This window comes from Delphinapterus leucas, chromosome 8, assembly GCF_059928025.1.
Source record: "Delphinapterus leucas isolate spDelLeu-1000000601 "Yukka" chromosome 8, BTC_Dleu_Yukka2, whole genome shotgun sequence".
NCBI classification, from domain to species: domain Eukaryota; kingdom Metazoa; phylum Chordata; class Mammalia; order Artiodactyla; family Monodontidae; genus Delphinapterus; species Delphinapterus leucas.
In genome coordinates this window covers 63,362,646-63,375,542 of record NC_143136.1, presented here as the reverse complement: position 1 = coordinate 63,375,542, position 12,897 = coordinate 63,362,646, and the positions used below count along the sequence as shown (strand labels likewise).

Below are 12,897 nucleotides of genomic sequence, written 5' to 3'. Positions count from 1 at the left end.
AAACTATCCTCTCCCAACAAAGGTAATTATTCTTAATCTAAAGAAGACACAAATATAAATTCCTAAGAAAAAGACCAGCAAAGGAATGAACAGAGGAAACACAGAATGCAGATGGTTATCAAATACAAAAGATGATTTAACCTCAGTAATCATAGAAATGCAAATAAAGCAATAACACTAATTTTCATTTATTATAACAATGTTTACAAAAATAATAGCTAGTGTTGAGAATGAAAAATACTAGAGTCCATATGGAAAATTTTTTTTTTTGGATAATATTTTTGACATTGCAAAATAAAAGTCTTAAGGATATTCATGTCCTTTGATCCAGTAATTTCATTTTTACAAAGTTCCTCTAAGAAAACAAGATGTGTGCAAGTATTCATATACAAAAAATTATTTTCAGTGTTATTTATAATGTTGAAAAACTGAAAACATTGTATATGACTAATAAGTAAATTATTAAACACAGTACATCAATAATGTGTAATATATTTTCAAAGAATTCAGTAATGTGGGAAAATCCTGCCCTAGTAGATAAAAGAAAAAAAAATGATACAAAGTTATATAGATACCATGAACACAATTATCTTAAAAAAACCTAGATAGCATATGAAAAATAAAAACTATAAAGTCTTCTGTTAAGTGTGGTTCTCAACATTACAGATATTTTTTTATTTTTCTATATTTTCCAAGAATTTGGACATGATCACATTATATCAGGTGTAATTTAAAAATAAACATCTTATCAGAATTACCAGAAAGAAAAATGCTACTTTTTAAGGATAATTAAGTAGAACGGTACTGCAAAAGAGATACAGTTTTAAAGTCAAAAGTTCTCAGTTCCCATCTGGCTTCTCAGTTGTTACCCAAGGACCTTGATCAAATCACAACTTCGGGGTCTCTTTTCCTCATTTGTAAAACGAGAATAATAATGGCTGCCCATTTACTTTCGCTACAGGGTTAGGGTATCCAATGATAATTGAAAAGTTTTAAACTATTAAGTGGTACATAAATACCATATATGTGAGTGTTTTCATTCTAACATTTGAACAATTGTGTGGATTTGTGCCAACACAAATGTAAGGGCCCTCAGTATTGCATGACTATTATTTTATATGTTTATAGTCAGCTCTTTTATTCGCCAGGGCCAATATTTCAAACTTTCACTACTCACCATGGGAACCCGCCCTTACACCTTCCCTTCTATGTGGAAAGGTGAGATGGTACACTGGAAAGAGCACAGACGTTTCAGCTGCAATCCTAGACCCTCTATCTACAAAATATATGATCTTAGGCAAGTTTCCTAACCTCAGTGAGCCTTTAATTTCTTCATCTGCAAAATAAATCTCCTCTGCCCAACACATAATGTACTTCATCATCTGACCAGCCACTTCTCTGCCACTCCCCATTCACACTGTACTCTAGCCATCCCACAACTCAACAAGCTCTCATGTTTCCACCACATTCCATATGCTCTTCCCTCCTCTAGAATACGGGCACTGACTCTGATGGACTTCCCCATCCCTCTTCTATGTGACCTTCTCCAGGGCAGTGTGACAGACTGTGCACATTCAAATCATGTTTCTGTTGATTACTAGCTGTCTGACCTTGAGCAACTTACTTAACCTCTCTGTGCCTATTTCCTCATCCATAAGGTAGGATTAAAAACAATAAATATACCTCCGAGGGTTGTTGTGAGGATTCAGTGAATCACTATATGTAAAGAGCTCAGTATAGGGCCTGGCATGTGGTGTATAACGTAAGGGTTAGCTGTTAAGTATTTTGTAATCCTCACTGGAAAATTCAAGCTCTCCAGATTCTATGTCACTAAATTCCCATCCCATCATTATAGCAACTATTACAATGTATTTTAATTGTAGTTTTCCTACCTATGTCTTCCACTAAACTGTGAGCAGTGTATAGATTACATCTTACGAATTGTGGCCTCCTTGGTGCTTGGCAAATAGCAGTTAAATGTTCAACGAATTAATCAAACTTATGTAAATTATATTTCTGTTCAAGTATAAACTGATTTTTTAAAAGAAAAATAATTGATAATTCTTTTAGATTTTAAACTATTTAGAACACATCTTCACACTACAGATAATCATTCAGAGCACACTTTGAGATGAATTGTAGTTTTTGAAAATTTATAGTTTCAAACTTAATTTTCTAATCCCTAGGGATTCTACAAACCAAGAGTGTTTAAAGGACCTAAACTCAATATCACTCTTACAAACACACACACACACGGTTTTCCTTCCTGCTACTGGTTACAGAGGGAATGAGAAGCAGTAAAAGGACATGGAAGCTTCAGGGCAGCTTAGAAAATAAACATGGGTAGAAGTCTACCGTAACAGCCTACCAGGTTTCCAAGATCAAATGCCTTCAGGGTCCAGATAATGAGTAAACTAAGTGCTCAAAGCAAAGCAGAAGAAACAATCAGGGACTGTGGCATATTAACCACATGTGTCCCACATAAAGGCACTCTGATTTAATAGTGTTCAAAACATGGTGCAGCTAAATTTAGTATCTCCAGTGGATTTTGGACTGTGGCTACATGTCTGTGGTCTGTGTGTGAGAACTCAGTAAAAGCTGCCGATCCACTCTGGACAATCTGCAGAGGCGTAGTAAAGAGAAGGCAAGAACAGCAGTAAAAATATGGAAAGAAAAACTGTCAGAGTATTAACCCTACACCCAAAGAGCTGAGGGAACTCCAGATTTTCAAACCCTAGTCTGTGAAACTCATTTTAAAAAACTTCAGGCATTTACACATCAGTATAAAAGAATCTCACAAGCATAATGCTGAGTGAACAAAGGGACAGAATACATACAAAATGATGCCATTTATATAACATTCAAAAACTCAATACTAAATTAAAATATTGACAGATTAGTTCTAGAAGGTGAGAGAAGAGGAAGGTATAACATGGGATGTTCCATTTATTAAGCTGCATTATGGGTACACATATGTTCATTATTTTCATATGTGTATACACTGTATATCTATAAATACATTGTTTTACTTGTATGAGGGATTTCATGAAGATGTTTAATTTAGAAAAAAACCCTCTGTGATCCATTTCTACAGATTGTCACATACGATTTTGATATTCCAGAAACATCTCAACCATTCGTTCTTCTTCCTTTAATTTCACAGACAGCTTTTCTGAAAGAGAAATTGGGAGGTGAAGTTTCAATTCAGCTGAAATTACACTAAAAAACAAACAAAAACAGCATGTTACAAGTTAAACTTAGGTACCTGCAAATGCTTTAATGGAATCCTTGTAGGTATCTCTTAGGCCCACCATCTGACAGGAGGTGTCACTGACAGTGCTTCTGAATTTATTCCAAAATTCATTTATGCTTTTATCGAATAGTGCCAGTTCGTCCTCTACCATTTTGTAAGACAATGCTAGAAAACAAATAGGACACATTATATTTTTTAAGTTATTGAAACCATATCAGCCACATATTCCAATCAAGTATATTTTGGCAGTTTGATCTTTGCTAGAAAATGGTTAGCAACTTACTTTTTTTTTTTTTCCTATTGAAGTACAGTTGATTTACAGTATTGTATTAGTTTCAGGTGTACAGCAAAGAGATTCAGTTATATATATATGTATATATCTATATTTTTTCAATTCTATTCCATTATAGTTTATTACAACATATTGAATATAATTCCCTGTGCTATACAGTAAACCTTTGTTGTTTATTTTATATAGGATAATGTGCATCTGTTAATCCCCTACTCTCATAACAACTTACTTTTAACTCTAGATATTCCAGGGCAGATCAAGCCTCCTAGACTTAACTACGGTCAAGGTGCAGCAGGAAATCAGGACACTCTACCTCCCAGGAATTCGTTAGTAGTGTGACCGCACATAACACTTACACACTCTCTGACCTTGGGGAAATGACTCTGCCTCCTTTTTTCACAAGTAAAATTGGTGACTTCTAAGGCCGCTTCCAACTCTGACCTTTCTGATTCCACCCTGGATTGTCAGGTCCCAAATGACAGGGCCCCTATCATAGAATAAGATCCCACACATCTACACTCCCTCTCCCTCCCCCACCCCCAGACCGGGAAAAATACCAGTAAAACGGAGACTGGAGGGGAGTTTAGTGGGCTTAGTCCAGGACTAGTACTTGACCTCGACTCTCTGGGCCTCCGTGTCCTCCTCTGTAAAAGGATGTCCTGTAAGACTCCAGGACCCACCAGTTCTCTATAACGCTAAAACCTTCCCAGTGACGTCAAATCTTTCCAGGAAGGTCACAGACATGTCTTGGCGAAACCCCAAACCCCTCTGCCTCGTCGCTGCCCACCCTGCAAGGCCCAGACGCCCAAACAGCAACAAGACGTGCATTTCAGACTCCGCCCCCGAAAACACGCATTCCGCCTCCAAACCCACTTTCCCCAATCGCGACAGGCGGGTTTCGGAGCCCAGCTCAATTACCACCTTCTCCGGCAGGCCTGAGCCCGACCACCTGCCCCACAAAGACACGAACCGATACCAGCCAACAGCGGGTCTCCAGAACCGGATCCCGCAGCGGCGCCAACTTTCCTATTTCAAACCTATGGCGCCTTCCGCCTCCCGCCTTTGGGCACCCTTTCGCTTTCTGATTGGCTGATATTATAGGCTCTTCACGAAGGGATTGGTTGAGCTAGCCCTCCGGGATTCTCGCGGGAAAGATGGAGAAAAGGGCATTCTGGGATAGGTAGTTCTTTCTGAGAGCGGCTGGACTCTCCGCTCTCCTTGGGAAAAGTATCAATAGTTCCTGGAGGACTGGCCTGACGGACCATTCATCCATTTCAAATAAAAGTTTATGTAACAAATATAAATATTGGACTTTAATTGTATTCTGTTGCCAAGTATATAGCCTCTTCTTTGATACTACCCGTAGCTTAAATAAAACTAATAAAACTACTAAAACTACCATTGCCTAATCTGTCTCATGGTTTAATAACTCTCCATTGGGAAGTGGCTGAAATATTACTGTTTACTGGCTTCTAATAATAACAAATTCCAAAATTTCTTCATTCTCTGTTTTTGATCCTGTAAATTAAAGCAAAGACATTAAAAGGCAGTACCTAGTACTGGTAGTCCCTAACCCAGTAGAAATTCAATGACACAAAACTTTTAATAGCCAGGAGAGGGGCAAGATAGGGGTAGGGGATTAAGAGGTACACACTACTATGTATAAAATAAATAAGCAACAAGGATGTGTTGTACAGCACAGGGAATATAGCCAATATTTTATAATACCTTTTTAAAATACATTTGTTTTATTTATTTATTTTTGGCTGCGTTGGGTGCTCGTTGCTGCACGCGGGCTTTCTCCAGTTACAGTGAGCGGGGGCTACTCTTCGTTGCGGTGCGCGGGCTTCTCATTGAGGTGGCTTCTCTTGTTGCAGAGTGGACTTCAGTAGTTGTGGCGCATGGGCTTAGTTGCTCCGCGGCATGTGGTATCTTCCCGGACCAGAGCTAGAACCCATGTCCTCTGTATTGGCAGGTGGATTCTTAACCACTGAGCCACCAGGGAAGCCCTATAAATACCTTTAAATGGAATATACTCTATAAAAATATTGAATCATTACGTTGTATACCTGAAACTAATATAGTATTGTTCAATACTATAAAAAAATAAATAAAAAATAATAGATTAAAAAAATTCGAATAACTAAGATTCTTGCTACCTGCTGTCTCTGATTGGCTGTATTGTATATAAAAGTGCAAGGAGAGACATAAGTCAGAGGTAATTTAAGGTTTGAGACAATGGTGATACTGCTGGCAGAATTGAAATTGCCTTCACAGTAGATTTGGTGTGTTGGGGGAGGGGTGTTGTGGAGAGGCAGAAGCATCATGAGTTATAATTTTAATCTGTTCAGTTTCAGAGGATATTGTTGTACATATTAACCAAGTGCTAATGTCCTGTAGTCAATTTACTTCTTCAATTAATTACACAGTGGGTAACAGCTTCAACTCTGTAGTAAGACTGCCTGGGTTTGACATCCAGGCTCCATCATTTGATAAGTGTGACAGGTAAGTTACTTGGTCTCTTGAACCTCAGTTTCCTTATCTGTAAAGTGAGGGTAATAATAATAATAACAGTAAGAGTAGTATCTTCCTCCTATACCCAATGTGAAGACTAAAAGAGAAAGTAAATGCAAATACCTTGGACTAGGTCCTTATAAGGTAAGTACTCAAAATGCCTTCTTGTTTTTATGATTTATACACTACCTACTTCTTATACAATAGGTTGTCATATTAAAACACATATAAATAAGACTTTAAATAGAACAAAATCTAAGTTAGCAAAGAAATAGAGAAATTGTTGCAATTCATTACTAACTTTAGCTAAGGCGATGCATGTAGCTCCCAAAACAAGACAATCACACTACTTGTACAATTCTTCTTTTAAGGAAACATGCATTCTGCTATGTCTGGACAAATACAGAATTCAACCATTCCACCCCAATCCAAGTTGAATTAATTAATCAGTTAGGTGTGGTTATTTAGCATTATCCATTTAATAATTTGCCAGTGTCTCACAAATACAATTTTAGTTTCAGCATAATGAATACTAAATTTTTAACAATAATCAAAAAACATTTTCAGCAATTTCTTTAGGCCATTTACTACTTCAAGATAATAAATTATTTCTTCAGATTAGAATAATGCTTGCATCATCTCTCTAATGTATTTTTGATGGAATCTGGATGCGCATGACTGATCCGTGAGCAAAATGGAAAAACTGCTCATTAGCAAGGCTTTGAGATAATCAAGACTGACACAGGCTGCAACTACGTCTCTTAGACTAAGGTGAACATCTTGTACCTGACATTTTTTTGCCCTCTTTAGTGGACTATTTTTGTTAGGTTGACTTCTAGTATGAGTGGGCAGAAACATCCAAAAGATCCTCACAGAAGCAAATTCCTTATTACACATGTATACACATCCTCTTGGTTCTGTTTCTCTGTAGCACCCTGACTAATACATATGCATATACATTTTGTTTCTCCGTTCATCCATTGATGGACATTTGGGTTGTTTCCACCTTTTGGTTATTTAGAATAATGCTGCTATGAACATGCGTGTGCAAAGAATATTCAGTTTTTATTTCTCGTAATTTAATTTTGGTCTAATTGTTATGGGCAGAATAGTTGATGCCACTAAGCTAAAGTACCTACACGAATGTGAAGTTTTATACCTTCTACCTCTCTACTAGTCCCTTCTCTGGTTCCTCTTCTCTTCCCTAATCCCTAAATTTAGATGCTTCCCAAAGTCCTTGACCCTCATTTCCCACCAACTTATTTCCCAGGGCAATCTCATCCCATCTCATATAGTTGTCTCTCAGATTCAGCTTGTTTTGCCCACTTTTCTGCATTCCAGTCACAGATTTCTAGCTATCTTCTGGTCATATCACAAAGATTCCTCACTAGTAACATTTCAAAAACAAACTTTATCATTTTCTTGGTAAATATGCCCTTTTTAAAAAATTTATTTATTTTATCTTTGGCTGCGTTGGTTCTTCATTGCTGTGCGCGGGCTTTCTCTAGTTGCGGCGAGCGGGGGCTACTCTTGGTTGTGGTGCATGGGCTTCTCATTGCAGTGGCTTCTCTTGTTGCGGAGCATGGGCTCTAGACACTCGGGCTTCAGTAGTTGTGGCTCACGGGCTTAGTTGCTCTGCGGCATGTGGGATCTTCCTGGACCAGGGGCCGAACCCGTGTCCCCTGCATTGGCCGGTGGATTCTTAACCACTGCCCCACCAGGGAAGCCCACAATATTCCCTTTCTTTTAATGGCATTGGAGTTCTCCCAGTCCTCCAGTTCAGAATCTTGGTATCTTCCATGACTTCTTTATAGTTAACTGGTTGCCAACACCTACAGATTCACCTATGTTACACCACCCCCACCTTCCCTTTTTTCTATTCTCTAGATCTCTATTCAGGCCCTTACTACCTGGTCCTTACCTTCAGACTCTTGCCCTCCCAGTCAGTTTTGCCTACCATTGCCACAATAATATTCTCAAAGTGCACTTTTTTCATATTATTTCCCTGTTCAAAACGCTTTCAGTGTTCCTTCATTATCTTAAAAATATAAGATATTTAAAAAAATATCTTAAAAAATCCATATTCCTTAGCGGCATTCAAGTCAAATCATTGATTGACTTGGTCTCAAGTTACCATTTTACCCTTATTGTTCAATTGTTTACTTTATATTCTGATAGAAATAAACAATGAGCCCTGCACTTCTTTAGGTTAATTTTGCTCATATAGTTTCTGTTTTTGAAAAATTTTATTATGAAGAATTTCTAACATACACAAAAGTGAATAAAATAGTATAATGAATCTCTCATGTACTCGTCACAAGGCCCCAGCTATCATCAACCACTGGCCAACACTGCTCTATCCAGACCCCATCCACTTTCCCAGACAGCACGTCTTATCACCCACAAATATCTCAGTATGACTTTCTAAAAGTTAGGGACTCGTTTTGACATAACCGCAACACCATTAGAACACTAAAAACATTAACATTAATTGATTAGCATATTGCATTAAAAATCTGTTTTAAAAACACAATTTTGACATTTATGAGACAATTGAAAATTTTAACAATTTCAAATTTTGAATTGTCTCGTAAATATCAGAAAAAGGGGATTTTTTTACAGTTTTTAATGCAATATATTTCAAATGGAATGCATTTCTCCATTTCATCCTGCTGTCTTGCATTTCTAAATTCTACCCATCAGTCAAGGCTCAGTCACTTGCCACCTCCTCCACAAAGGCTGCCTTGATCTCATAAGCTGAAAGTTAAATCTGCTTTTCCTCTTGTCCACTTACTCTATCTGTTAGCCCCTAAGGAGACAGCAGTATGTCATTTACATAAATATCTTCCCTGCGAGACCACAAGCTCCTTGAGGTATGAGTTAGCCCTGTCCTGACCAGTACAGGTAAGAATTATGTCTTGCACCACTAGTGCTGCTCAAAAGTGATGTTCCGCATGCACCCAACAATATCACCCTCATCTAGGAATTTGTTGGAAATGCAACTTCTCAGACTGATCTCCATCCCCACTGAATTGAAAACCCTGGGTGTGGGTCCCAGTAACTAGTGATTTAGCAAGTCATCCAGGTAATTCTAATGCACACTGAAGTTTGAGAATACACATAGTAGGAATTCTATTTTTTTTTTTTTTTTTTTGTGGTACGCGGGCCTCTCACTGCTGCAGCCTCTCCCATTGCAGAGCACAGGCTCTGGACGCACAGGCTCAGCGGCCATGGCTCACGGGCCCAGCCGCTCCGCGGCATGTGAGATCTTCCCAGACTGGGGCACGAACCCGTGTCCCCTGCATCGGCAGGCAGACTCTCAACCACTGCGCCACCAGGGAAGCCCACAGTAGGAATTCTTTAGACCATCTACAAAATATGAACCCAGCTATAAAGTATCTTAACTCTACTGTGAAGAAAATGAATAGTATTGTCCAAGGGTAACTCCACTGGGTCCTTTGATGATCCAGGAAAAAGTTTATAAATGTATAGTTCATGATCATTTCTAGGGAAGAATGCATAATGAGACTCATGGAGGGGGTACCTGGAACAGCTGTAGCTGGGTCACTTATAATAGTGTCATTATGGAATGCCAGTATTCCTGGGATGCTAGCCAGAGTGGAGGTAATTATTTTCTGAAAGTCACTAGGGTATAAACTCGGTCTGAAATAAATCCATTTTACATTGCAAGGTGACACTGGAGAGATCTTAAATACAATTTATTTTGCAGAAGGCAGATAAGCTTGTGGTAAAAGGATAACGACCATGCACAGAGACATTAAAGGTCAATGCCTCCAAAAGAAATTTTTGTTTATTGCCACTGCACCAGTGACACAAGCTAAAATCAAATATCTCTGAATGATGTTGAATTGCAGTGAGTGCTATAACTCATAGATGAATGGTTCATGTTATAAGAATGCATCTTGTGGTTATATAATATTTGGCATGGCAAAGCTTATTGAAGAAATTCTAGCCTCTGTCCTACAGGTTCCAATCTAAGTAAAACAGGCAACTGAAAATCAAAACCTCAGGAAAATCTAAATGAATCAGAATAAGAATGTTCTGGGAAGACCTGGAATCATTCAACTACTGGAATTAACTAAAAATAAGGCAACAAGTACAGGGTTTTGAGACTGGCTATCAGGTTAAAAGATTTTTTTTAATTGAAATATAGTTAATTTAAAATGTTGTGTTAGTTTCAAGTGTACAGCACAGTGCTATGTTCTTTTTCAGATTCTTTTCCATTATAGGTTATTATAAGCTATTGAGTATAGTTCCCTGTGCTATACAGCAGGTCCTTGTTGTTTACCTATTTTATATATAGTAGTGTGTATATGTTAATCCCAAGATCCTAATTTATCTCTGCCCCCCAAACAAAAGATTTTTTTTAATCTAGTTGTTAAGAGGAAAAAAGGCATTAAGACAAACAAATTGTGCTGAGGAGACTGGAGGATTGAAGATATTTCTGAAGAGACTGAGGAAATGAGGGGATCCTGGGCATAAGCACCACGGACAGTGAGTGGATGGGATCCCAGTGAACCTTACGTTCTACTTAACTTGTCTGAGTCAGGGATGCCGTTGAGAATCTTGTGAAAGCTATGGCCTTCTTCAAAGAAATGTGCACATGCACTAATATTTTGCATATGATTTCAAGAAGTTCAACGACCTCTAAATAAATCAAATTCAGGTAAGGGACTCCTAGCCTACTGACCAGATTTGGCTAATATTAGACCCCAAAGCACACACTCCTAAAGATTTCTTTTGTTCAGACATGCTGTTACTGGCACATGTCAGTTGACTAGCAGAGTTCTAGTCATCGTACAAAACATGAACAGAACATGTTAAATGCAGAGTTCTACCACAGCAGGAAGAAAAGGTATTGATCCTAAAGGGGATGGTGGTTGGCTGTACAATTTTCTGAAGCCCCTCATTATGTGGAGCACACCTGGCTTGATTCCGAGATACAACGGTGAACAGTACGGATTTGGGTCTGCTCCCTTCGAGTTGTCTTTGCTCTCAGGCTATAGGAGAAGGTTGACGTTTGTGACTGATTCAAAGAGTGAGCTCAATAAGTATTTAGTGTGAGGGTGGGACAGAGGCAAGGAGAGAGAGAGAGGAAGAAGGAGAGAGAAAAGGGAGAGAGGGAGGAAGAGGCAGAGGTGTCACAGTGCAAAGGAGAAGCAACAGAAGAATTGAGTGGAAGACTGAAATTTTATCACTTTGCCCTACTTCTACTCTGATCAAGAATCTCACAATTGGAAGTCAACTCCATTTATACACATTATTTTGCAAAATAAGAAAAACTAATGTTAATTATAGGTAAGATTTTTGGGGTGTCTACCATGGGCCTTAGATAAAAAAAGAAAGAAAATGAGATTATAAAAGGATGAATGCCAGAACACACTAAGCCTACATCCACGGGAAAGAGTGGGATAGTATAGGCCCCAAATAAGGTAATTGAGAGAAAATGCCTTAGGGTAGAAGTGAGAAAGTTCTATAAAGGAGGGTAAACTACACATAGGATGCACAGGAAGAGTATGGTGCCTTGTATCAAGGGAGAGGTGAATTAAGATGGAGCTTCTAAAATTTAATGCGCATAAGAACCACATAGGAAGCTTACCAAAATGCACATATCTGGACCATGTTCCCAAAGAGTCTGATTAGCTGATCTGGACTGCGCCTGGTAATCTGCCTGCAGGTGGTCCATAGACCACACTTTGAGAAAGACAGCCTGAAAAGGAGGAAGAGGAAACTATCCATTTTTGGATCTTGATCTACAGAGCTTAGAAATGGCTTTGCTCCATCACTTGGTGAATCGATCTGGGAGAAACCTTGAACTCTACCAACCCTTTACTTCGAAATGACCCAGCTTATCAGGCAGGCTCCGTTATTGGTGGGAAAAATCCACTCAAAGATTATTAGTACCAAGAAGAACCAACCTCCTGAATCTCCCTCCTGCTGTGACCCACATAGGAAAAGTTCTGGGGAGCATCTCCACCCCAAGCAACGGGTGGCAGATGGCAAACTGAGGAGGACCAAGGAAATGCTTTAAAACAGGGTTCCCACAGGAACAAAATCATAAACACGTATAAGTACTGTAGAGCTGGAAGTGAATAGTTTACAGGTACAATGGGTCAAGTAAGCACTGTTCTCCTTTTCATCATGTGTTCCATTTTAAAATTTTTTAGGAATTGCTTTTAAAATTGAATTTAATTTTATAATTATGTAAACTATTTACATGGCTTCTAATTCAAATCTAAAAAATAAGTGTATTGGAAGAAATTTAGTTTTTCCCATTCCCTATACTCTATTCCCTTCTCTCCTTTATAGATAACCTTAAAACATTTAAAATTGTTTATTCTTCTATTATCTTTAAACATAAGCAGATGCTTACAAATATTACTCTTTTCTTAGATAAACATTTTACATAATTTTCTCTACCTTAAAGGAGCTTTCCTGATCTGGACACCTTATAACATCGTCTCTGTGGAAAAATGCATTCGAGTTTAGATTAACTGCCTCTGTATAAGTTAGCAGTCATATCAAGTTTTGTGACTTAATAAATCCATTCATTCAAGAAACATTTACTAAATAACTATAACAGGCCTAGGGTTAGTTCCAGATCTTGTGGGATCTAAAGCTTCTCTAATATTGGGTGCTCTCTTTAAGAAAAAGACTATAAAATTAGTATTACAACTTGCAGAAGCTCTCAGCAATAACCTGCCCTGCCAGGGGCCCACGCAAGATTCTCCAGCATCATGGGAAATCAGCCCCTGCATGGGCTTGTGCTAGGGACTGTACTGGTGGTTCGTATACACAGCAAACATGATCCCTTATT

The 12,897-nt window shown here is 38.4% G+C and overlaps 2 protein-coding genes across 4 annotated transcripts in view; one reads left to right on the top strand and one right to left on the bottom strand.

Annotated features, from left to right (window-relative positions):
* Positions 1 to 4,604, bottom strand: part of SPC25 (SPC25 component of NDC80 kinetochore complex) — a 28,875-nt gene extending 24,271 nt beyond the window's left edge. The window contains exons 1-3 of one of the 3 annotated variants that reach the window (XM_022569964.2): positions 4,516 to 4,604; positions 3,266 to 3,418; positions 3,107 to 3,172 (exon numbers count right to left, since the gene is read on the bottom strand). In XM_022569964.2, the coding sequence (XP_022425672.1) occupies positions 3,107 to 3,172; positions 3,266 to 3,404 (205 nt within the window). In that variant the 5' untranslated portion in view covers positions 3,405 to 3,418; positions 4,516 to 4,604. Of the gene's footprint in view, positions 1 to 3,106; positions 3,173 to 3,265; positions 3,419 to 4,463 lie in introns of all 3 variants that reach the window. The other 2 variants (XM_089916726.1, XM_022569963.2) reach the window with 2 other exon arrangements.
* Positions 1 to 12,897, top strand: part of NOSTRIN (nitric oxide synthase trafficking) — a 95,527-nt gene extending 82,630 nt beyond the window's left edge. Inside the window, exon 18 of the mRNA XM_022569959.3 lies at positions 1 to 12,897. This exon is cut by the window's left edge and continues 15,600 nt beyond it. The gene's annotated coding sequence lies outside the window, so the exon portion shown is untranslated.